At 32.1% G+C, this 27,703-nt stretch overlaps 1 protein-coding gene and 1 long non-coding RNA gene across 3 annotated transcripts in view; one reads left to right on the top strand and one right to left on the bottom strand.

Annotated features, from left to right (window-relative positions):
• LOC145294021 (brain-specific serine protease 4-like) overlaps positions 1 to 1,877 on the top strand; it is a 79,164-nt gene extending 77,287 nt beyond the window's left edge. For both annotated transcript variants that reach the window (XM_080140985.1, XM_080140984.1), the window contains one exon: positions 217 to 1,877. In XM_080140985.1, coding sequence (XP_079997111.1) covers positions 217 to 390 — 174 coding nt within the window. In that variant the 3' untranslated portion in view covers positions 391 to 1,877. The remainder of the gene's footprint in view (positions 1 to 216) is intronic.
• Positions 1,414 to 27,523, bottom strand: LOC145294023 (uncharacterized). The gene is made up of 2 exons (XR_013869805.1): positions 27,068 to 27,523; positions 1,414 to 4,755 (listed from the first exon to the last, which is right to left on the bottom strand). It is a non-coding gene; the product is annotated as an uncharacterized LOC145294023 (long non-coding RNA).
• Between the last annotated feature and the right edge of the window lie 180 nt (positions 27,524 to 27,703).

Genomic DNA, 27,703 nt, shown 5'->3' with positions numbered 1-27,703 from the left:
TTACATTGTAGGTGATCTACTGAGCTTTGTTTCTGTATTTTCTAAAAATATGAGACCTTAGAATTAAAAAACAAAAGCATAAGAAAACGGGTAATGTATGATTCTGAGGGTTTCATATGTACTATTGGTAACTCTACCTTCTCGTTGCCATTTCTTTGCGGCCCTTTTATGTCAAAAAGATATAGCTCTAAAAAAATGTTCTTTTCTTTCTTGCAGGATAAAAGTGATGGGCCACTTGTGTGTCGGAATGACTTTGGATATTTTGAAGTTGTAGGAGTGTTGTCCGGGCATTACAATCATTCAGAGACGAATTCAAAACCCAGTCTGTTTGTCAGCTTATATGATTTGGTCATGCTAAGGAGAAAGAAGAATGAAAATGGAAAGAAATAATGACAATTTACAATCACCCCGCCATCATAAAAAGGGCATCTTGTTTATTATTATTATTATTATTATTATTATTATTATTATTATTATTATTATTATTCGACCGATTTTAGGAATGAATATTCCAATTATAATCATGAACTCTGAGGATCTCGGTGCCTTTCAATAACAATCAGTTTATTTTAATATTGCTAATTAAATAAAAGTATGGGATAACCTAAAAAAAATTCTACTTATGCTATCGTAAATAAAATGAACAATCTTCTCTGTTATCAAACCATATTGGGTATAAATAAAATTTTTATCTATGCTTAATTTGTGCACCATGTTCCAGTCTTGAATGTTAAACAGATGTTTTTTTTATGGAAATCTTTCCAGACAAGGCGTGAAGCCAATTGAAATAGGAAGCTAAACAAAAAACAGCACTTCAATATCAAAACCTTGTTGACGATAAGCGTTAGATAAACATTGCTCCTGGAATGTGAGGACTAAAGGACAAAATAAGGGAAGCGGAAAATAAAGAGAAAATATCAACTTGCTACTCGCGATAAACACCCCCGCAAAATTATCAATAACTTTGACACATGGAACTGCATTGATTGGGTCTGTGATTGTCCTCTTTAGTTCAGGAATATCCGAAAAAAAAATTTATAGTCTTTGAGGTTTATGGTCTTTGATATAAACTAATAGATAACGAAAAATAACTACAGCGTAAATTCCCATTGACTGTGACGGCCATTCATAACCACACCTACTGATTTGACAATCACCAACGTGTTCATGCATATCATTAAACGACGATAAAACTAAGACTGTTGGAAATTCATGCCGGAACCTTGGTGGGTAAGTCAGGCACATGCAAGTTTATTTGTATCAAATATGGTTGTATTGCAAAAGGTATTATAAATTTTGTAGACGAAATCACGGGTGCAATTTAGGGAGTGGAGTCACCTGTATTTACGTATATCGCCACATTTGTTTCTGTATTGGTCTGCGACATTACAAAATTCTCGCAATTTTGGGGGCGTTGTTGTTGTTGTGGTTATTTTGTTTTTGTTTTCTTTTATTTCTGTTTCTTTGTTTTTACTTTTTTTATTTTTTTTATTTATTTTTTTTTATTTTATTTTTTGCTTTTTGCATGATTTGTCTTTAATGCAGACGTAAGTGTGGTGACGCCGTAATTGTATCACGAAATAATTCAACGTGAAAATTAAGAAAACTCAAAAGATAAACTTTTATCGAAAAGCGTTTAGATTCTTAGGATTTATAAACACTGGAATATTCACTGCGAAAACTGGTCTATATTATAAAAAAATATATATCAAGACACCATTCTGTTTTTGCCATTTACTAGTAAAAAGACTCAGATATAAACTTATGCGCATTTCTTCGTATGGCGTTATGTAAGTTTTATCTGTAGAATAAAATAAAATAAAATGTTAGTTGTAAAATAAATAATTTCACGGAATTCAATAAATATACTGTTGTAATTTTGCGTTGAGTATTTTTTATTTAAACTAACATTTGTTTTTTGTTGGGTTTTTTTTTGTTTTGTTTCTTTTCTCTATTACTTCCGGGTCCCTGGTATATACCTCTGGTGGTGAGATCCTAATTTTGAGCTGTGTGGGCTACTTCTCTATTTTTCTATCAACATATTTTTCTTTACGTGTTTTTAGTATTCTTAAAAAACTTCAAAACTTGCATAATTTTGTTTTAAGACTCCAAGACAAAGAGACCGTTCTTGTTAGAACGTCGCCAGAAGGCTATAATTAGATTTTTTTTTTCAGTTGGATGATTAGATAGTATTATGAAACGATTGATAACTATGGTTAATTTACAGAACGGTTCAACAGATATTTGTTGATATTGTGCTTGAATTTCATACCTATAGAACACGTTAACGCTGGAATGATTCTTTACAGACTATAACATGGTCGTCTTCAAGTACAGTGTCAACAAATATCTGTCGAGTCGTTCTGTAAATTAACCGTAATTCTCAATCTTATCGTAATTTTTCGAAATTCAAAAGTTTCAAGCATTTAAACTGCCCTCTCTCTCTCTCTCTTTCTCTCTCTCACACTATCTATCTATCTATCTATCTATCTATTTATCTATCTATAAATACAAACCCTCTTCCATGAAATCTAGATTTGATAGATTTAAAAAAGCAAAATTTTAATTGCTATGTATTAAAATAAATTACAACATAAAAAATCAGAATTAAAGAAAAAAAAACTTTCGTACTTACGATGTTTGCAAGTTTTGTTTTTTGTTTTTTTGTTTTTCTTAGCGACAGTGTACCAATTGCCGGTGTCTTTTTTACAAGACATTTACATCATGAATTGAATCCTCTACGCAAATATGAAATTTTGGCATTCATAAATTTGCCATTTTACAGCTGAAAATCGCAAACAAAATATACAACAAAAAAAAACGTTTGACATAAGCAATAAAATTTAACTTGGTGCGCATTTTGTTTGCGATTTCTCGGCTGTCAACCATACTGCATGATAGTGACAACTTTCTTTTAATTTTCAAAAATCTAGATTCCATAGTAGGGAGGACATTCTTCTATCGTTGGCTTACCTATTTAGACTTCAATTGACACCAGACATTACTTTCTTCTCAATAATTTACATACTTCCTTTTAGTATACGTATAAATTTACATCACAGATATACTCGGTTGAATGAAATAAAAAGAGATACAAACAACTGAACTTAGATGAATGGCTATAATCTTTAAAAGAGCTCTCAGTTGTAATGTATGAGATAGCGGGAGAATTTTTGCGATAATGCAGGATGCCCCATCCCCAGTTAGAACAAAATAATAAGAAAAAATAAAGTAAAAAATCAAAGAAGTTCCATGAAGAGGGTTTCTTTCTAATAACTTTCCACCTGTAGAACACGTTGCCACCAGAATGTTTCTACGGACTATAACATGGTCGTATTCAAGTCTAATCTCAAGAAATATCCGTTGCGTCGTCCTGTGAACAATAGATCTCAATCCTGTCATTTCACTACCCCATTAGCCAACTGAAAATCTCACTAACGCTTATTCTGGAGTGGCTTTTGGCCTTGGTAGACAGTACGCCATTAATATAGCAAAAACATCGTATATGTCGAAATTTGAAAGATTGAAACTATCGTCTCTCTCTCACTCTCTCTCTCTCTCTCTCTCTCTCTCTCTATCTATCTATCTATCTATCTATCTCTTCAAAAATCTAAATTCTATAGCGAAGAGTATATATGCTTTAATTCAAACCAGAAATTAGTTTAAAGACTTCAAAATCACTCCCACATCTAATCACTTGTTGTGAGGAATTCTCCGAATGTGCCGGAAATAGCCGGAAAAAAGGGGATGACCACACACCCTGTACGTTCCTAACAAAAACTAAACTTAAACTTTTATCCGCATAAAATTCGATGAAAACGAAAGATTTTTTAAAACAAAATTTAATTTCAAAATTTACAAAAATATATTATTTATAACATATATGAAAAACTTTAATTACATCTTTTTCCTCGCTTTTTGTGCAAACTACCAATTTATTTTCGGAAACTGAAATTGTGGGAAAATATTTGGATTTTGTCGGAAAGTTGTATAAAAGTTTATTTTCGGGAAACAAAGAAAAAATTCCTTCTTTATTTGTGAAATAGAAATGTCCAAATTTACTTAAACAAAAATCCAGAAATTCTTTTCCTCCTTTTTGTACTGAACCAAGTTTTTGTCCTTCAGAATTAAAAGAAACGATCTCAGAAAATCCAAACCACTTTGATCCCCAGAAGTTCCCACTCAAAGGATCGATACGAATTCTCGGGGAGCAGACCACTGACCACGTTATCAGTCCCGGAATTTTGATGGTTCTCAGCTGTTCGCCTTCTCTCGTGAAACAATGAACTTCAAATATCGAATCACAACAAAAAACCAACTCGTTTTTCGGACACAAAGAAAAAACCGGTTTTTTAGTTTTGACGGTTCTTTTTAGTTTTAAATGAGGGTCATATTTTCCTCTTTCCAAAAAGACAATTTTACTTTCACCCCACCACCTTCCTGCGTCCCAACCACACACAACCAAAATGTCGGGCGAGATTAGACATATGTCAACAGGTCGAAAGTAGAAATAGTTTTCATTGTTTTTATCATCGAAACGAAATTCAGTCAGAATTTCGCCATGTTCACTCAATTCGATTATTGATTCGTTTTCTCGGTCAGCAAGAAAGACGTGGTCGTCTTCTTTAGCTATGCAGATCGATGCAATGCATCGCGTGTTCAAGCCCGGTCGAAGATGCCATTCTCCCTGTTGCTGTATTTCTGTTCTTAAAGGCTTTACATTTCCTCTGCTAACGCGTAAAGCCATAATTGAATCTGAAAGAAAATGAGAAGAGAAAATTGTTAACAGAAAAATTTTTTAAAATGTTAAAAATAAATTAAGGTGAAAATAAATTCGTAAAACAAAAAGTAAGAAATGTATGAAAATAAAAATAAAAAACAGAAAAGGAATATATATATATATATATATATATATATATATATATATATATATATATATATATATATATATATATACAGTTAAAGCAGAAATTATTGGTACCCTTTCAATTGTTACGCTTTTTGGAGAAAATAACATTTTTTCACTAATTATTTTTATTAAAGTGTTGATGGACATTTATATCGCCCATCTACAGATCTCCTGAAACACTTTTAGTTTATTATAAAATATTCAAAATAAATATTATTAATGATAACAAAAAAACAGACGAATTCAAATTTATTGGCACCCTTTATCAATAGCCACTTGCAAAGCCTTTGTTTTTAATAACAGCTTCCAGACGTTTTCTATACGGCATTACTAAATTCCTCCACACATCAACAGGAATATTAAACCATTCTTCCTTAGCGATATCTTCTAATTCCCTCAGGTTCCTTTGTTTCCTTCTTTTCACGTTCGCCTTCACCACAGCCCACAAGTTTTCCATTGGATTCAAGTCTGGACTTTGACTTAGCCACTTCAGGACGTTTATTTCATTATCCAAAAGCCATTTCTTCACCGATTTCGCCGTATGATTGTCCTGTTGGAAGACCCAGTTGGTTCCAAGACTAAAGGCTTCTGCAGAAGGTTTCAGATTTTCAGTCAATATTTTAATGTATTGATCTTGCCTCATGATGCCATCCACAGTGATAAGTTTTCCAGTGCGATTGGCCGAAAAGCAACCCCAAAACACACGGTTTCCTCCACAATACTTCACCGTAGGGACTATATAGTTTGAGTTGAAGGCTTCTTTCTTCCGTCACACAAACAACACATCTCTGCTGCAAAAAAGTTCAATTTTAGTCTCATCTGACCATTAAACTGAACCCAAAAAAGTTGAATCCTTGTCAATAAACTCCCGTACAAACTCTAAGCGGGCTTTAACATTTTTCTTGGAGAGGTGAGAGTCTTCCTTGGTCGGTACCCCTGATTCCCGTGTGACTTCAGTGCCCTCCTCAATGTCGAAACAGAAATTTCAATACCTTGATCGCTATATTGTTGGACAACTTTCTTACCAGTAGTTTTCGGGTCCTTTGTAATATGATCGTCTTGAGGGAGCGATCTGCTCCCCATTGGGGAGGTTGAGACCCCCTGGGACCTCAGGAAGACCAGGCAAATATGCTAAGATTGTCTAACTGAATCCTGGACAACGGTGGGTATCAAAAGTACTTGAAATAGAACATATATTTTTATTGTTAAAACCAGACATGTGTGTTGTTGTTTGAGAATGAAGAGACCGGAAATGTCAGAACAATGTGAAGATGAAGTCAGACCTGTCGTGGCCTTGAGGACACCTGTTCCAGACGAGGGCTATCTAAATGACAGGGGTTGACCTCTTGGGGTCGTGTGAAAGTGATTTCATTTTGGTCCCAGATTTTCGAAACTATGGGCTATTTGGGGAAGTGCACACACGCAAATGTATCTGGGGTTTCCCCAGATACGTGGCTGGCTTTGATTGGTTCAGCAAATCGCCAGACCTCAACCCGTGACCTTAGTATAAAAACGCATACCCGGCCTGAATTTGACAGATTTGCGCCGAAATCTCGAGAGAATAACACCCACTCCAATGTCAGCGCCTCTCCGCCATCCTGACCAGCAATCCCGTGAGCAGAAGAGATTTGTGAACCTTAAAATGTTTTGGTGACTAAACGATGTACATATGTAAAAAAAAAATCTGTAACTTTCGTGAAATTAACTTTTAGTAGTTCGAGAACCCTGATTTTGTCTGTCTTGTCTTTCCGGCGAGCATGAAAGCTTACTTTTGCTTTTCAGAAGAATTCAACACCGAGACGCTAAGAATTCATGTGGAGATGTCCCGGTAGACTTGACATCACGAGCCACAGTTTCCGAAGAAGTTAGAGGTCAGTTTTGACCTGAGTAACGGGAGATTTCGCCACACTTTTCTATTTCTCGAATGACTTTGCGTACAGTTCTGGGAGAATGTTTCTTTTTACAGCCTCGACCCGTCAAGTTTGAATCGTATTGAAAACACCTACTTCTTGATAATGTTTCTCAATGTTGACACAGGAACTTCAAAACGCTTAGAAATCGATTTGTATCCATTACCTTTCATGTGTGCATCCACTATTTTCTGTCTAACATCGAAACTGTGTTCCTTAATTTTAGCCATCTTTGCAGTCTGGTGTTATTGATAAAGTGACGGATTGACTAATGCACGTTATTTATAGAAGGTTTTGGAACGTTCTAGAAGATGATGCAATGCCCAAATCATAATAAACAAGTATTATTTTACATGCAATATCGTGAATTCAATGATAAAAATCATTGGTGCCAATAAATTTTAATTCATCTTTTTTTTTGTTATCATTAATAATATTTATTTTGAATATTTTATAATAAACTAAAAGTGTTTCAGGAAATCTGTAGATGGTCGATATGAATGTTCATCAACACTTTAATAAAAATAATTAGTAAAAAAATGTTTTTTCTCCAGAAAAAGGCAACTCTGAACCATTCGACGCGATAGAAAAAAAAGGAAAAGAATGGCGTCGAATGGTTCAGGGTCGCCTGAAAAAGTTACATTGACTGAAATAGATGGCCGTTCGTAGCGTCCAAATGTAACTGTTTATCCTCGAATAATAATAAAAAAATATTTTGCTCTTGTTATCGAGCACTATCTAATGACCTCGTTGTATTCATTAGTCCCTATTTTTGAACATCTCAAACCTGGATTTATATATATATATATATATATATATATATATATATATATATATATATATATATATATATATATATATATAGTTACTAAATACCTAGACACTAGTGTTTCATCAGTGCAGAATGTCACAATTAACACCGGTTGATAAATCTAAACTCGGCATCAGAAGCCATCTCTGGCTTGATTAGCAAGGACCTAATCCATTCGGCCACCGTTAGCCGCGAGAAATAATATTGAAATTTGAACATTTATTTTTAAATGCTTTTTAACGTCTGTCAGAATGATTTAATCATTATATGATAATCTGCACATAAGAGCTAAATTGACCGACATTTATTTCAACTGAAAGTGCTCAACGATAAGAAACGAGTTTCTTAAAGGGGCTGACATAATTATTTACTATAATAATTATCAAACACTGTTGTGGGGTACAAATCACTCCTATTTGAGAACTAAGTGGAATCAACCAGTCCTATGAATGCCACTGGTTTCAGAGACAAAATGGAGACATTCATACCATGTTTAACCGCATGCTACGAACACGTTCCTCTCATACCACTTTAGTGGCTCCTGTATTCTTTATGATAAATACATATTATATTTTATGCACTTTATACTACTTGTGGTTTCTTTCATTTTTAACCCCTAGCACGGGTCTACAACAAATAATTACAAACACTAGTGTTTCATCCTTTCAGAAATCATCAGTGCAGGGTGTCACAATTAATTTATGGTTTATATATATATATATATATATATATATATATATATATATATATATATATATATATATATATATATATATATTAAGTAATGTGATTGATAATTTAAAATTTAAAAATCAAATTATAATTAAATTAAAAATCCGTTTCATAAGAAGGAACAACAACAAAATCAATTATCCGTACGATCGTTTCGGAAAACAGTGCTTTTTATTGTGGTAGACATCAAGTTACGGACAATAATTATTACATATAGCTTTTTAATAGGCAAGGTCTCCTCGTCAGAAAATTTTGAAGGGTTTTTATTAAATTTAAAAGACACCATAAATAAACCTAGCATTAAAAGTAAGGCAGATGTATCTTTTAATTTTTCGCCTTTTGAAATCAGGAACTATGGTTAAAATACTCATATATATGTTTGCTATAGCTTTTCACCTTATTGAAATAAAATTTTAACTATAGAATAGTATTACAATCTTCAAAAAGCCTGCAAATTTTCATGCACTTTCAACCCAAAAAAGATATGAGCATTTCAATATTCAATTTGACTACAAGTATAAATATATCCATATTAGTGGCCTGGCGAGGCCACAGGGAAGACAACTGAAGCAGTAAAACTCAAGCTGACCTGCTAGGATAATATATATACAAATGTAGGCAAATTTGGGCATATTTTGTTGGTTTGGAAATATAGGTTCTTTTTTTTGCTGGTTGTCATAAAATTTTAATCATAGAATAGTATTATAATCTTCAAAAAACCTGCAAAATTTCATGTAGTTTTGGTTCATAGAACCAAAGATATGAGCATTTCAATATTCAATTTGGCCCCGAGTATAGATATACCACTTTGGTGGCAATTTTATAAGTTGAAATCTCGGCGACTATTGATCAGAATTTAACAAATGAAGGTTCGTTGGAAAGCTAATGAGCTGAATTGTGTAGTGAGTCATGTGACATTTGCACTTATAGTCGCACATTACTGTTTCAAGAAGTGAGGATCACTTTTCTATATTAATTAAATTAAAATAAGCACCAACTATATTGCCACCTTGTCTATAAAATGGATGTTCATTTTACGTAAAATTAATATAGAAAAGTGACGGCCCCACTATATAATTTCTTCGTATCTTGTAAACTACTTGTTTCCTAGGATTTTTACTGATATTTTCGTTTTCATCAACCTCGAAACCTGTAATAGCTGTAATTTTAAAGGATTTTTCGTAGGTGGAAAGATACTGCACCTATACCAATACTTCAATCATAGTCATTTGTTTTCCTAATTTTACATATGAATTACAAAAATATCTGATATTTCCCCAAAACCTCTGGCCTTTGATGGAGGGGAGACTAAAACTTGCTGCTATGGTTTTAAATGATCTGAAATAACAGCAAGGGGAGACTTGATTCCAAATATTTTTCATATGTTATATCTCCACTCTTTGCTTTTCGTGCTTAAAGTAAATGTCACAGTGTATAACGCTCATTTGATACTGTAGGTATTCATAATCGTACCATATTTCCAAAAGATGGAAGATATAACATATGAGAAATATTTGGAATCAAGTCTCCCCTTGCTTTTATTTCAGATCATTTGATACAATAGCAGCAAGTTTTAGTCTCCCCTCCATCAAGAAGAGGGGAAGCACTAGCCAGTCCTCCACTGGATGAATGCAAAGAGGACTGGGATTTGGGGAGGCTTATTGCTACCCAAATTCCAATGGTCGCTACCAACGAGAAATCAATGTTAAACGGCTATTGCGATAACGGATTAATTTGAAAAGGTTATTGAAAGAGATGGTGAGTAGTGAAAATCTAGGGAGACATCGTCACTCAAACTCCAGAGAACGCCACAAGTTGTTAGCAGAGAGAAATCTCTTATTATAGCCTGTGTGAAAGCTCTTAGTGAGTGACAATAATGTGAAATGATTTAGTATATACAGGGTGACCCAAAAAAACAAAAAGCTAAATGGAGGCCATCTAGAATATATGCTGTAGAACAGAGAAAAAAAGGCCAAAGACCCTAATGTTTTGATGTGATGTCTTGAATATAATAAACTAGTTATGACCAAAGTTTCATTTCATTCGGACAAAACGGGACCTAATTAGAGTTGGGCCCGTTTTTTTTTGTGTCACCCTGTATTCATCCTATATTTAATCAAACTTTACCCTTAGACTTCAAGATAATATTTTATATATCAAGATAGTATTTTATATATCAATATTGAAAGACTACACCGGAATAATCATTCATAAAATATAAAACTACTTTAAATAGCATTTAAATGGTAGTACAGGTCGAATGCATATGAACATGGAGGTATGTGTATATGTACACGAGTGTAACTGGGTATTATTTTATCTAATTAATATAGGGTTTTGTCAATTTGATTTAATGGACTAAAAGTTTTTGTATTTGTTTTTTTCAAAAAGTACAAAATCATAGCCAGATTAGATTGTTATGTAGATAAAAGTGTTGTTAATTGATATATGTACGTGGGGGTATCTGGAAATATAGATTTGGGGGCATGTGTATATGTGGGTATATGCATCTGTTTGGGTATATATAATTGTATATGTGTGGGTGGTGGGTGTATGTATGTATATATGTATGTATGCGTGCATGTATGTATGTGCATATATATGCGCGTGTGTATCTATGTGTGTATGTGTATAAGTGTATTTATAGGTGTGTATGTGTGCATTTGTATATGTTGTGTGTGTAATATTTGAAGATATGTATGTATGTAAATATCAGTGTATATTGTTGGGTCGTGGTGAGAGAACAGGAATGGGTACGCTCATAGGTAAGGTAGCTGATAAATACGTTGCAGATGGGATTTGGAAGTTCCTGTGAATGGTTAAAAGAAGTCCTGGTCGCTCCAAATTCTAGATCAAGGACATAAAATCTCAATATTAAAGGTTGAAAGAGGATGAAGAATGCTATTTAGTATTTTAAATATTTAGATCTCTAAAATTTCAACTACCCAGTCTCTGTCTCTGTCCTACTCATTTTTTTATTTTCTTTTATTTTCTTTATTCTAATTTGTTCAAAATGTATAAAAGAAGAACTACTTTCAAAAGAAGATATGGCCTGAAGACGTTGATTCTTTAATCCGTTTATCCCCTTTTCCTATGTGTTAGAAGTGGGTTGGGGTGAACGTGCGCCAATAATCCAAATATCCAGGTGACCGACGGAGATGGATGTGATTTGAGCGACTTCTACGAAAATTTTATTTAACATTGTTTTTGGAATGCGAGACCCATCTGGGATTCAATTGGAATAACATGAAAAATGATGAAACATTGATCGATCCGCGTAGACTCCTTACTATGTTTATATAATTTTATCTATCTATCTATCTATCTGTATATATATATATATATATATATATATATATATATATATATATATATATATATATATATATATATATATATATAGACAAATATTATTGAATAGCACGGAGTTATTCTGTTTTACAATTTTCCTTTTTATCTTCTCCAATCTCCGAATAGTCCTTTTGTGTGTTCTTCTCGAAATTGTATATGTTGGATCTAATAATAAAAAAATAAAATTTATTATATATTATAAAAAAAATACAGACAACAAGCCTTGTAATGAAAAACAACATTTCGCAAACAAACGACCTGTTGGAAAGGACAAATGTAGTTTACAAATTCAGCTACCCAATAGGAGAGTGTATCTCCAATATTAATAGGTAGGTACATTGGTTCAACTAACACACTGTCGCGAAGATTGACTCTCTACCTCTCTGACTCTAGCTCCATATCACAACATTTGAAGGGACATGGCTGCCACCATTCGGAATTTCGAAGAATTATGGTAGAAAATACAGGAGTATTGCAGAGTCAGAGAAATGTAAATAGGCTAAGAATACTCGAAGCATTGTACATTAAGACAAAGAAGCCTCAAATAAATAATATTAATCATGAGTGCAGCCGGAATGTTTTGAAATGTTTGGGATAAATTTTTGAATATGTATATATGTGTTTGTATATATAAATGTGTTTAATATATGTAAAAAATATATAAATAAAAAGTCCGCCCATCTAACTTGTAACAAGCTACCATGTGACTAGGAAAAATGTATATATACGTAAATTAAAAAGCAATTTCTACATTTATTCCTACAATATGCCTGAAGATGATAGAAGTACTTCTGTCGAAAACGCACGCGATTATGGATCCAACATATACAATTTCGAGAACACAAAAAGGACTATTCTGAGATTGGAGAAGATAAAAAGGAAAATTGTAAAACTGAATAACTCCGTGCTATTCAATAATATTTGTCTAAATGAGAAAATGCTGCCTAAATATACACAACATATATATATATATATATATATATATATATATATATATAACAAAAGATCAGTCAAGCAATCATAATTAAATATGAAAAGGATTGATAATTTATATATATATATATATATATATATAAGTAGTAAAATATATATATATATATATATATATATATATATATATATATATATATATATATATATATGTAGTCAAATGGATTAATCCTAATCTTATAAATACAAGACTGATAAAATAAAAAAATATATCCATTTTGAATTTGGAAACAGATGAATCTCATAGATAATAAATTCATTTTTATAACATGAATAGGTTAGATAAAGTAATTAAGAATAGGAAACTAGATCTACTATTTGTAACGTTTTTTTCCTGAGATTAAGGGAGGTGGTGTTTGATCAACACTGCTTGGGAGCCATAATGTAATAGACTGTTTTGCTTTTAAATCCCCGAAACAGTGTTTCATGGTAAAAAAAAAACTGATGATCCCTTAAAAATAAATTATTACTGGTACTATAGTTAATTCGAGAGAGCAAGTTGATGCAGTGATTGCGGGTGATTGAATGACTTACTGATTAAATAGTTTTCTTACGAATGATAAAATATTTTTAAAGGTTAAAAAGTTCCAGTACTATATATATATATATATATATATATATATATATATATATATATATATATATATATATACATATGAAATGTGTATATATATATATATATATATAACTATTTTTTTTACTATAATAAGTAAATACGTACAGCCACTGGTGTGTCATCCTTTTGGGAATCTTCAGTGCAGGGTGTCACGATTAACACCAGTCGACAGATTCGAACTCGGCAATACGAGACATCTCTGGCTCGATTACCAAAGACCGTATCCATTCGGCTACCATTAACCGCGTGAAATAACGTTGAATTTAAACATTCAAATTTTAAATGTTCTTTACGTCAGTCAGACAATGATCTAATCGTTATACGATGATCTATGTATAAGAGCTAAATTGATCGACTTAATTCTACTGAAAGTGCTCAATGATAAGAAACGAGTTTCTTAAAGGGGATATCATAATTATTTTTTACTATAATAATTAAATACCTACAGGCACTAGTGTTTCATCCTTTCGGGAATCTTCAGTGCAGGGTGTCACGATTAACACCAGTCGACAGATTCGAACTCGGCAACACGAGCCATGTCTGGCTCGATTAGCAAAGAACGTATCCATTCGGCTACCATTAACCACGTGAAATAACGTTGAATTTAAACATTCAAATTTTAAACGTTCTTTACGTCAGTCAGACAAACATAGATAATAATAATAATAATAATAATAATAATAATAATAATAATAATAATAATAATAATAATAATAATTACGTGCAAAATGAATAGCCAATGCTCAAAATGTATAAACATTTTGACTTAAAAATTCACCAAAAATCAGGAAATAATTCAATTTTAATCAAATTCTCGGTGTTTATCAAATAATGATCACGGAATATAATGAACCCATTATTTTATTTGGATCTTAGTGAAAACGTATTATTCTTTTAAACAAAAAATACATTTACTAAATTTATTGTTGTCAGTAGTAAAAAAAAACAATTATAATAATTTGTTGATTAAAAAAAAAAGTTTTTTAAAAAAAAGTAAATAAACCGTATAAATTGCAACTTCTCCTGAGAAAAATAAATATTTATATTGAGTAAAATTTACAGAAGGGTTATTTATTGTATTTCTATTTATTTCTGGTTTGTTTGCTTTGAAATTCCTCTGCGCCTGTTACTTTGCTCGGCTTAATCTGGTGACTGTCGGTCGAGCTTGAACCCTAATTGACGAAAAATCCCGAGGGCCCGGGAAAAGCTCTGCTAGAGTACCAAAAATATATACGTGATGTTGATTGTACAGGTCAGCCGAGAACAAAGGATGCTTCTTCATTATTGCAGACAAAATCCGACAGCCGAAAAGTTAAAAAAAAAAAAAAAGAAAATAAATAACTACTTACATTTTTGTAATTTCAACAATAAACATGTTATCTACCTAAATATCACGTCACAATTATTTACGTCTTCCATGATTCAACGATCAAATAATTTTGGCTGTTTGTTTTGTCACATGACATGTGACGTAAACACAAGGGAAATGGCTAAAAATTTCTCATTTCTTCGAAAACTTTTTTCTTTAATAATTAATTTCTACCATATCGTTCTGTGTAAGTTTTGGATATTTTAATAAATTCAACATGGGAATTGACTAGATACTATTAGTTTCATTTGAAAATCATTATTTCGTTTTCAAGTTTCGCTACAATAACAAAGAAGCGCCAAAATGTTTACAATTATTCTCATTAATTATATTTGAAAGCAATATTTTTCTAAAAAAAAAAATGTTCGAAAAGAAGCATATTTATTTGATTTAAAAAAAAAAGTTTGTCAAACTATTTCCTTCCTTAAAACTTATCCTACAAAATTGATACATTCTCTTCCTCTTTCTTTCTTCCTTCTGAATTATCATCGGTCTCCCACTTACTTTATTAGTTTATTCTTTAAATAGTTTTCTTTTTAATTTTTCTATCGATTAATATTAAATAAAACACTTTACTTTCATACAAAAAGAGAATCGGCTAAATTTTTTAATTTACAAGATTTTCCAGTGCGTGCTCACATACATGTCTATTGTAAAATTACCCCTCATGCTGAGCGGCAGCAACGCGTGGCCAAGTACAGCTAGTATATATATATATATATATATATATATATATATATATATATATATATATATATATGTGTGTGTGTGTGTGTGTGTGTGTGTGTGTGTGTGTGTGTGTTGTTTTGAAAAAAAACGAATGAATTTATGAGATGATCAACGTTTCGTCCCTATTGCAGAGGACATCTTCAGGATATTAAAAGCTGTTTTGATTATCTCCCCTGTTAGCTTGCCACCCTACTAATATATATATATATATATATATATATTATTATTATTATTATTAGTAGTAGTAGTAGTAGTAGTAGTAGTAGTAGTAGTAGTAGTAGTATTAGTAGTAGTAGTAGTAGTAGTAGTAGTAGTAGTATTTATTGTTCGATTGAATACTCCAAAAACAATTTACAAAGTCTTAATTCCGCGGAGTTTAATTTAATTACTTTAAAATTTAATTTGAAATCACTTTTTCTAATTAAGCCGATGATGTAGGTTCTCATACTGGACTTCTCTCTTTTTACTATTAGGTCCCATTTGGCCGGTGACAGACTTCTCTTTGGGCTACTGCACTGCCCAGAAAAAAACAATTTTCATTATTTCAACTGTTTTGAAAACTTTCCAATCGAATTATATGCATCATTACGCTGGACTTATTTTGGAATCCATTCTCTCTAAAGAACTATTTTGCATTTCGGATCAACTTGAGAGGATTTTCATGCAAGCTGAAATATTATGAGCGTTTTTTTTTTAATATATATTTTTTATATATCCAACATTTTTTTTACTTTTTTCTTTGGCAATTTATAACTACAATAAATTGCGGTTTCACTTAATACCTTGATTAGCAAATTCTAGCATTACTACAAATATAATTTGCTGATTTCTTTGTCCTCTGATGAGAAGAATAACAACAATAGTATTCTTTGAAACTCCGCTGAATAAGGACTTTGTAAATTGCTTTTTTTTTTTGAGTATTCGGTCGAACAATAAATTTTGATTGTAAAGTTAAACTTACAGTTTTAATTTTCTTTCTCTTATAATAAGCTCTACTCTCTATTGCGTATTGAGCTTTTTCAATTCGGTTGGGATCACATTTTCTATACCTAAATACTGTTATTTTTATTAGTTTGAAGTTTACTATTGCGTATATCAGGTAAACATTACATCCCTTTGTTTTCATTAATAAATAAATAAATGTATATATATTTATAAAATTTATTTGTCTGTTTCCAGACACGTTTTGCAGTCATATATATATATATATATATATATATATATATATATATATATATATATATATATATATATATATATATATAACTGCAAAACGTGTCTAGACCGACGGATCTGAAAAGAGTTAAAATTTTACAAATTTAGGACAAGAGAAATGGATGTTGTTAAAAAAGATTTTAAAAAATATATTAATCATCCACACAATATTTTATAGGAATAAATTATAAACTTACCTCCCCACTTAAACTAAACTAGGATATATAAAATAGATACGTATTAGATACGCTTGAAGCCAAAACAACGCATTAATTACAAAATAAACAGATATCTATTTTGTTGGAAATTTATATTTATATTGAAATTTATGAAGATACACTTCATCATCAATTTGATTTTCTTTCTTTCTTTTTTTGCCATGTTGTTGTTGAAGCATAGAATCAGTAGAAGTCCGTTTGTTGATTTTACAGTAGTCTTTTCAAATGCCGGAACGGTTCGTTGGTCACGCGGAATTCACGTTAGGGTTTGTGTTCCTTGATAGAAGCGCTGGTTGAGTTTGGATATGCTAAGAACGAGGCCGACTATATTCTTAACAAATGTACTAGTGACATAGACAATGCTACCTCCATTAGGCGTTTTCAGCAAACACTCAGACAAAGCGGATACCCTGCAAACACTAAATACCAACTCAAAACACCTAAAAAACGACAATACACACTCTCCAACATCTGCTTTTAATTAAAAAAATAACATCAGCCATCCACAAAGCCATTCACAGGGAACAATTAGACATACAACTAACACACTCTACACCAACACTAAAACAACACATCAAAAACTAGAGAACTAACCGACAACGATCCCTGCACTCTACCAAATTGTCCCATCAATAATACAGAATTATGTAAACGCACGTATTCAGTATATTAAATACAATGTACCGTATGCGGGGAGTTCTACATCGGCAGCACAGTTAGACCATTGAACATACGCATAAAGGAACACATTATAATCAAGGCATCCTTATTTTATAAACACTTATCTAACAACTACAACTACAACAAAGACATTTAAACAAAAATACTAACTACAGAAAGAAACCAAGGTAATTTAAGGTTGAAGGAATCACTACTAATGAAAACACATAAACCCAAAATAAATAACAAGGCAGAACTAAACTGCAGTCTCCTCATATAAACACATGCACTCACTACTTAACAAACAAATAATTATATTACGCTTTAATCGATATATTTGTAAAAGACAAATGGCGGCGAGGTGTCTGTTGAATACGTTAAATTTGGGAAAATAAGTTCAAACTAAAAAATTATGTAAAATACTGTTAGAAACTCGCCCAATATATGTTACCGTGACATAGGCTTACATTAAATAAAAACACTAAAAAAATATCCAGTTAGGTAAAAAAGTAACTTATCTTGTCTTTGATAACATTTATTTGTTATATATTTATTTTTGACAACTTTTTCGAAACTATGTGTACAGTAAAACAAACCCCTTTACATTGTTTTGTCTTTTTTGTTTTTGTTTTTGTTTGTTTGTTTTTTGTTTTATTTTTTTGTTTTTTGTTTGTTTGTTTTTTGTCTTGTATTTTTTCGTTTTTTTGTTTTGTTTTGCTTTTTGTTGTTTTTTTTGTTTTTTTTTTTGTTTTTTTTTTGCTTTTTTTCACATATAATTTGGAGCGTGTCTTCTGTGTTTTCACATGCGTTATTAATAGGATTGGGTACATGCCAATCCAATGATTGAGTAAAAGAAATATACTGAAAGAGAGAGATAGGGTGGCAATAAAAGATATATAGAGAGTGTAAAAATAGAGAGAGGGTGAGCGTTAACGGAAAGTAGTACATAGGAGATAAGAAATAGAAAAAGTTATGTAAAAGAGAGAGGGTAAAAGGAAGAAGAGATTTAAAAAGAGAGAGTAAAGAGGTAAGGTAAGAGAAAGAGAGTGAAAAAAGGAAGAAAATGTAAGAGAGAGTGAAAGATTGGACACTAGTAAGAGAGGGAACAAAAGTGAGAAAGATATGACAACAATCGTCATAATTTTTAAAGTTCGATGGATCTAAACAAACAGTGGAAATTACTTATTAAAAATCGGTCATACTAGAGTACACATCGCTGAATCGGACACAAAAATCTAAAAAAAAAAGAAAAAAAAAGAAGACTACGGCAAAATAACAAGCCACTTAGAAAAGAAACAGAAAAATCTGGTCTGATGAAGACTCATTTATGTATCGAAATTTAGAATTTAAATAAGTGGATATTTTATAAAATATAAATGTATTTATTTATAAACAAAATTTCATTTCATTCGGACAAAACACTAAGAAACAAGGCTTAATTAGAGTTGGGGCCGTTTTTCTTGCGGGGGGGTCACCCTATGTGTGTGTGTGTGTGTGTGTGTGTGTGTGTGTGTGTGTGTGTGTGTGTGTGTGTGTGCCTTTTCATCTCCATATTTTCAAACTATCTCCTTCGAAAGTAAAAGCCGCAGAGCGGCGCTAGGGGACTCCAATGATTGCATTTTTTTACGGATCTTTTATGGGTCTTTTTAGCCGGTTAAAATAGTTTTAAGTGGTCAAAAATGGGTCCAAATTGAAAAAATCGTTATACATTTTGAACATCCATCTTAGTTTATTTTTAATTTTTAATTTTTAATCAGTTCATATGCGTGTCCCGTTGGTACAGTGATAACGTCATCAGCTTTGAATGTTAGTGTCGATTCTAGCTATTGACATCCAAATACTTTTTTTTTACTTTTGAAATCACGACTCTATAATAATATGTTGAAAATCTGGACAAAGTAAAATATCATATTTAAGCGTATTTTACGTTCGGGTAAAGCTGGGCGCCTCCCGCCTGCTAGTCTAATATATAAACGGTTATATGTCTGTCCCCATTCTTTCAAACTCTACCCCCCCCCCCCGCGAAACTAAAAGTCGCATAGCGGTGCTAGAGGCCTCAAATGATTGGATCTTTTACGGACTGTTGTTTTAGCCGGTTAAAATAGTTTTAAGGTGTGAAAAATTGGTCAAAATTAAAAGAAGAAAATGTTAAAAATTTTGTACATTCATCTTAGTTAATTTTTAATTTTTAATCAGCTCATGCACGTGTCACTTTGGTACAGAGGTAACGTCACCAGCTTTGAACACTACAGTTTTGCTTTCGGTTTTGGTTCTAGCTGATGGCTCGAAATATTGTTTTTTCTTTTACTTTTGAAATCTCGTCTCTAAAATAATATATACGAAATCTGGACAAATTAAAATATCATATTTAAGTGTATTTTACGCCGGACAAAGTCGGGCGTCTCCCTGCTTTTATTTCATTTACATGAGTATTTATTTATGTCGCTACACATTCATGAGTATGTTTCGGTCAGCCAGTTACAAGTCACTAAAGATCTCTTTAGACGATATTGCCTATATAAAAGTAGAGTTCGTAATGAAAATTGGAAAAGAATTCACAGCATATGCTGTGATAATTAAAAATAAAATAAGCTAAAGCTATTTATATAATTGAAAAGGAACATATATATGTGTGTGTATATATATATAAAACATAAATAAGATATATATATATATATTCTTGTTCAATTATATAAATAGCGTTAGCTTATTTTATTTTTAATTACCACAGGATTTACCTTTTGATTAATATAGGCTGTGAATTCTTTTCCAATTATATATATATATATATAAATATATATATATATATAAAGCTGAACATCTGTGTGTGTGTGTGTGTGTGTGTGTGTGTGTGTGTGTGTGTGTGTGGTCACAAATAGGCTCCTATATGGTTGACTATTATAGAAAACTGATCACATATAATGATAGAAGATGTATCGAGATACAGGAATGGGTATTTTGATCTGGCATAATGATGATTCATTAAAATTCTGGGGTCTGCGTACGCGCCTAGTCCACAAAATATGGAAATAAAAAATTAAAAAATTAAAAAAAACGTTTACAAGTGTTTTTGATATAGATGTACATAATAATACTTTGATAAGTATGTTTTAACTTAAATAGGGATGGTATAATAAAATTGTGGGATCTGCGTTCGCGCCTGGCCTCCATAGAATGGAAACAGGCACAAACTTTAATAAAGACTTTTCATATCTTTCTGCGTAAGTATACTTTGATAATTATGTTTACGTTTGAAGAAATATGGTATAATAAAATTATGGGGTGTTCGTTCGCGCCTGACCTCCATAGAATGGAAATATGTCACAAAGTTTAATAAGGTTTTTTAATATAGATCCACAGAATATTGTGATAAGTGCTTCAGTGTGAATAGGTATGGTATAATAAATAATGGGGTTTATCTATTTTATTTTTACTTTCATCATATTTTGCTTTGTTTTTTTTACCCCCAAATTCGAAGCTATCTCTTTACAACCCTTCCTTTTCCTAACCTATCATCTATATATATAAAAGCGAAAATGTGTGTTTGTATGTATGTGTGTGTTTGTGTGTTTGTATGTTTCGCAAAAACTTTCCACGCTGGTCACGGATTTTCGCCAGATCGGAATCGTTTTAAACTTCTAACCTTCGCCCGACAAATATCGAAAAATTGGCCAAAATCGTTAATTTTTCACCCTGAAATCATCACATTTCTACATGGGGGGGTCAGCAAAACCCCTGCTCTCATGACGAATTCGCTTCTACGCATGCGTCATGCGACGTCGTAACCTGATATTTGAAAAAGCGACGCGATTGCGTCGATGAGGTCTTAGCTCAGTTGCTTAGAGCGTTACCTCATTATATAAAACTTTGGAGTTCGAATCGGGGTGTGACATGTATTTTTTTTAATTTTAATATTGAAGCAGGGTTATTTAAGCCATTTTCACGTGTTTTTCAGATTTTTTAACGTTCGTTTTTCTGTTTTAGGTTTTCATTAACACCCCCACCCCCGCCCGACCACACACACCCAAAAACACCCGGGCAACGCCGGGTACCCCCGGAAGCAATTTTTCACGTGTTTTTAGGGGGGGGGGGGGTATTTTTCAGATTTTTTAAAGAAGTTTTAACGTTCGTTTTTCTGTTTTCTTTGTTTTTCCGATTTTTACATTTAACATCGTTTGTTTGCCTTACGTTAGTTTTTTTGTGTTTTTTTATATTTACTTCGCTTATTCTTATGTTTGATTAACACCCCCCATCCCCGCTCGAGCACACACACCTCCAAACACCCGGGCAACGCCGGATACCCCCGCTAGTCAAATATAAAAGCGAAAATGTGTGTATGTATGTATGCTTGTATGTGTGTTTGTGTGTCCGCTAAAAACTTTCGACAGACGCGACGAAAATTCACAAACTCGGTATCATATTGAAGCTCCATCCTTCGCTCGAAAAATATCGAAAAATTGGCCAAAAGCGTTCATTTTTTTTCGCCCCGAAATCAACAATTTTCGACAGGGAGGGTCAACAAAAACGGTCCTCTCGTGACGAATACCGGTTCTACGCATGCGCCAGATGACGTCATGACCTGATTTACTTTAAATAGTTGAAAAACTGACTAAATTTCATGTACGTCGTGTTAGTTCAGTTGATTAACGCGTTGGTTCATTATCGAAACGTTTTGGGCTCGAATCGTGGTGTGAGATATCTTTTCTTTTTGTTTTCGATTTTTTAAATTTAAATATTGAATCAGTGTTATTAAAGCCATTTTTCACGTAACGTTCGTTTTTCTGTTTTTTTTTTTTTTACTTCGCTTATCCACCCCCGACCACACACACAAAAACCCCCGGGTACCCACCGATTTTTTCAATTTTAATATCGAAACAGGATTATTTAAGCTATTTTTCACGTGTTCGTTTTTCTGTTTCTTTTTTGATCGTTCATTTGCCTTACGTTAGTTTTTTTTGTGTTTTTTTTTCGATGTTTTGATTATCCTCCCGCCCGCTTAAGTTTTAACGTTGTTTTCTTTTTTTACTTCGCTTATAACAAAACAACCTACGTCGTCGTCGTCGTCGTCACGCTCGACGACTTCAGTGCGCGCACCTGTCAATATGGTTCTTACTTAAATAAATCCAAACATCTTTCAGTAACTCATTCTGGCTGGCCGATTTTATTTTCAAACTTCGCCTCATGGCTTCGGGTTCGACCCTACCAACTACCCCCCCCCCGGTTTCTTTTTTATTTAACAGCGCACACACCTCCAAATACCCGGGCAACGCCGGTACCCCCGCTAGTCTATATATATATATATAAAAGTGAAAATGTGTGTTTGTATGTATGTATGTGTGTTTGTATGTCTCTCAAAAACTTTCGACACGGCTCACGGATTTTCACGAGATCGGTATCGTTTTAAAGTTCCAACCTTCGCCCGACAAATCTCGAAAAATTGGCCAAAAACGTTAACTTTTTCATCCTGAAATCAGCAGTTTTCTACAGGGGGGAGGTCAGCAAAAACCGTCCTCTCATGACGAATTTGGTTCTACGCATGCGCAAATGACGTTGGAACCTAATTTAGTTTAAAGATTTTAAAAAGTCATCCAATTTCGTCGCCGTCGTCTTAGCTCAGTTTCTTCGTGGCCTCATTATCTAAACGTTTTGGGTTCGAATCGTGGTGTGAGATATCTTTCTTTTAATTTTAATATTAAAACAGGGTTATTTAAGCCATTTTTCACGTGTTTTGGGGGTATTTTTCAGATCTTTTAAAGAAGTTTTAACGTTCGTTTTTCTGTTTTCTTTTCTTTTCATTTTTAGTTTAGTTTTTTTTACTTCGCTTATTCTTATGTTTTGATTAACACCCTCCGCCCCCGCCCGAGCACACACACCTCCAAACATCCGGGAAACGCCGGGTACCCCCCACCCACTAGTACTTTCATAAATTAGAGTCCATTTTCTGTATTTTTAGGCTACTTTTGCTAGCATATATATATATATATATATATATATATATATATATATATATATATATAATTATTTTTTAGTGATGGGACGATTACAATATTTTTTCCCTATTCCGATACTATTACTGATTCCGTGCTAAATTCCCGATTCCGATACAATTATCGATTCCGATTGTGATTCTTTATAAATCTCTAATTATTTAACTATAAGATTGTTATTGCCCCCGATTTTCGTAAAAACACATGTTAAATATGCACATATTTTCTTAAACGTCAAAATACACATTTGGATGAGGATGTATCGATTTTAGCTTCTTTAGTAATTTAAAACCAATAAATATTTATTATTTTATCATTATTACTAGTGATGTTAGATTTTGGTTTGAACAAAATTAAATAAAAAAGACAATTAAAAAAATCGTTTTCCCATCGGAAAATAGGCATCAATTTTTCTGATTCCGATACCTTCAAATCTTCCGATTTTTTCCGATTTCCGATTCCAATTCCGATTAATCGTCACACGCACGCACACACACACACACACACACACACACATATATATATATATATATATATATATATATATATATATATATATATATATATATATATATATATGCATATCCGCGCCGAGTCGAAGAAATCGCACAGTTAGTATATGGAGGCGCATTAATTCACTTCGGTAAGATGTGTATCTAGAAGGGATTCTGATGTAAAAACCAGCGGTTTACTATGTACCCTGTCACGTGCCAGTCGTCTGCACCAACAAACGGAGGAGTTTGGTAGAGTTCTCAAAGGTCAAATCGTTGAACTTTGACGCCTTAACCACCAAATTTCTGGTCGAAAACCGATCACATCGATTTTCACAAATCTCAGTACCCTGAATATCAAATTTCGAGTCTGTAGACTTAAAATTGATAAAGTTATTGCGTAGAGAAATGTACATTCACAGACACACAGATACACAGACACTTTCACTTTTATAGATAGATAGATAGATAGATAGATAGATAGATAGATAGATAGATAGATAGATAAATCTATTTAATAAAAATATATAAGTAAACATAAATATATATGGAAACAATTTTTTGTTTACTATAAACTGTTTTCGCAAATATTATGCAAGTATAAATCATGTAGAATATCTGCATGAATATAATTATAGGTTAACTATAATTATAGGTTAATTAAAGATGACTATCCCATTAAAAAACCGAAGTAACTAATAGGGAATTAATTAAAATGAATGTTTTAAAGAATATAATAACTAGATCGTTTGCTAGTGAATACAATTCCACAACAAGATATAAGAAAATTACATTTTCTTTTTAAATAAATAGAAAAGAGTGTTTTTAATATGAATATCGATACACACAAAAGAAAACCGAATTTATAGGAGTATATATATATATATATATATATATATATATATATATATATATATATATATATATATATATTTACCAGTGGTGAAAAAACCGGACTAGAGTGCTTAATGTGTAGTCAGAGCAGTATATAGGAAATTTATTACTGTGAGTCCAGAATGAGTTTACATATTGTTTCAGCTAGAGGAAGATCCCCAAAGAGAGGAAATATCCAACTAACATTGTCAGAATTCATAGATCTATGAATTCTGACGATTCTAGTTGGATATTTCCTCTCTTTGAGGATCTTCCTTTAGCTGAAACAATATGTAAACTGATTCTGGACTCACAGTAATAAACTTTATATATATATATATATATATATATATATATATATATATATATATATATATATATATATATATATATATATATATTAATGTTTTTTAACCATATAATATAATAAAATTCCGGTAATGTTGATATACCAATACAATCAAAGTCAATATTAATTGACTCGGTTAATTAAGCTTCGTGATTATCCGTTTTAATAATCGAGTATGTATATAATATTTTTGCAAAACTCAAAACAACAAAATATCGAATAAGAACATCAAACGGTGTATTTCTTTATGTGTTACATTTATTTCATAATCATTTGGACAAATTTAAACATTACATAATTTAAATATATTCAAAAAAAAAAGCTACTCTTCAGACACCAAAATACATTTGTCATATATATATATATATATATATATATATATATATATATATATATATATATATATAACATATTCATAATCCTATTTTAATGGATTAAACAGTTGACTCGCCTCGTTTCTCTCTTTTTTTTTATTTATTTTTGTTTAGTTTACCCTCGTATTGAGTAAGAATCTCACTTTCGTATTTCTCATTGTGAGTTGATAATTCTACAATTTCCTATTTTTATATTCAATGTTTTAATGCATTTTAAAATTTTTATAATTACTTTTTTTCTCTTTGTATCTTTATTTCATTCCATGCTTTTCTGTTCTTTTTCCTCTTTCTTTTTTACTTACTTAAATGCCGTTGGCTTATTTTATTTTTAAATATCACTTAGGTATGTGACAATCTTTTTGCGGTCTCTCCTATAAGTGTCAGAAATTATTTTATGGAAAGAAAAACTGGTGAACCAATATCAACAGCAGAATCAGGGAGGTGGGGGTAGCTGTAGTTAACGACACGGACTGGCAACTAGGGTGTGCCAAGTTCGAATTCAGTTCGTTCCACAAAAACATTTTCACTTACGAATGTTGGCAACCTTCATGTGGTCCCTCCCGTAAGTACCGATGTATGTCAATATATCAGGGAAACGAATGCCAATGGTAATCATCTGATTCATACGGAAATGTATTAATGATACGAAACAGCAGCAGTGGCAGCAAAATTATCCTGATTCATCAGAATTTGTTCAAGGTTAATTTTAACTGCAAAACTGATCTCCCGCCTTTAATTTTCAAAAAATTGTTTTATTTTGTTTAATTATATCGTAACGTTTTCAGTCTGTTTACGTGTGGTCGTTGAGAAGAGTAGAAAACGTATTTCTTTTTGGTTGAACTTGCATAAGATCTAATGGTAGCATCAAATTATTATTTAGTTGTTATAAATCGAGGAATCCCAGGAAAATGAGTAAAAACTGAAAAAATAAAACGTAACTCTTAACCTTTTTGCCAACCATAAAATTTACTTAATTTTTTTTAATATAAATTTATCATTAAACTACATAAATATTTTTCGTAGTTTATGTGAAACTAATATGCATGAACTATTGAAATCAAGTAAGTTTAGTGTAAATTTGTGATAAAACTCAAATTTGGAATAAAATTATAACTTCTAAACTACTTCAAAAAGTATGTACCGTTGAAGGAACAATGGGAGGATAAAGGTAAATCGAAAATTTGAATAAAATTAAAATGCATTCTGACGGATTAATTGTTAACTTTACAAATTAAACAGATATTTTCGAGATAATTTTTGCAATAAAAACTTATCAAAATCCAAAGGGGAAACAAAAATCTGAATAAAATTAAAATGCATTCTGGCGGATTAATTGTTAATAATTTTTGGAATAAAACTTATCAATATTAAAACATATTTATTATGGAAGATAATTTGTTTTGAATCGGCGGCGTTGTAATGTGATATAATATTAAATGGCGATTTTTTTTCTTTCCTAGAAAATAATAAAATCTATACGAACCTTTCGTTATGAGAATTGTTCAAATGCAATGGCGACTCCTATTTGTAAATTGTAGAATTTCGTCTTGAATATTTTGTGTCGAATGACGTGAAAGGTAAAACAAGGTCACATAAATACATTTTTTGTAGATTAGGTCACGCCCACTTTTAACAAAATAAAAACAAATAAAACCGGTTTAAAAATAGATCCAGTCGTATCTGTATATTTTCCTCATGTGGAGAGTGGTATGAAAGGTAAGTGTTAACGGGATGTGGTGGCCGGTTCTGCTTCGAATTCGCATGAAGAGTGACTGGATGATCAGCGGAAAAGTGAAAATGGCCGCCACGCTGGGGATTTTTTTTTATTGTCATTTCACCCCAAACAAAGCACAGGACCACTTAGCACAGGGGCTACTATTTGGGACCAGATTTGCAGGGATAATATTTATGGAGTTGGCCAGCAAGAGGTCTGTTCACATTAGCCGTGAATTTCTGCACGTCAGTACGGTCAGGGAAGCAGGGGCTCGGGAGGGAATTACAAAGAGCAGCAGTCCGGGGGAAAAAAAGATATTCGAGTAGAAGGCTTCACGGCATCTAGGGATCTCTACAGTGTAGGAGTGGGATTTTGCTGCTTTTCAGGTTTGTCGAGGGTATTTTT

This window comes from Euprymna scolopes, chromosome 15, assembly GCF_053919585.1.
Source record: "Euprymna scolopes isolate OS-2025 chromosome 15, ASM5391958v1, whole genome shotgun sequence".
NCBI classification, from domain to species: Eukaryota; Metazoa; Mollusca; class Cephalopoda; order Sepiida; family Sepiolidae; genus Euprymna; species Euprymna scolopes.
This window is presented reverse-complemented; position numbering and strand designations above follow the sequence as displayed.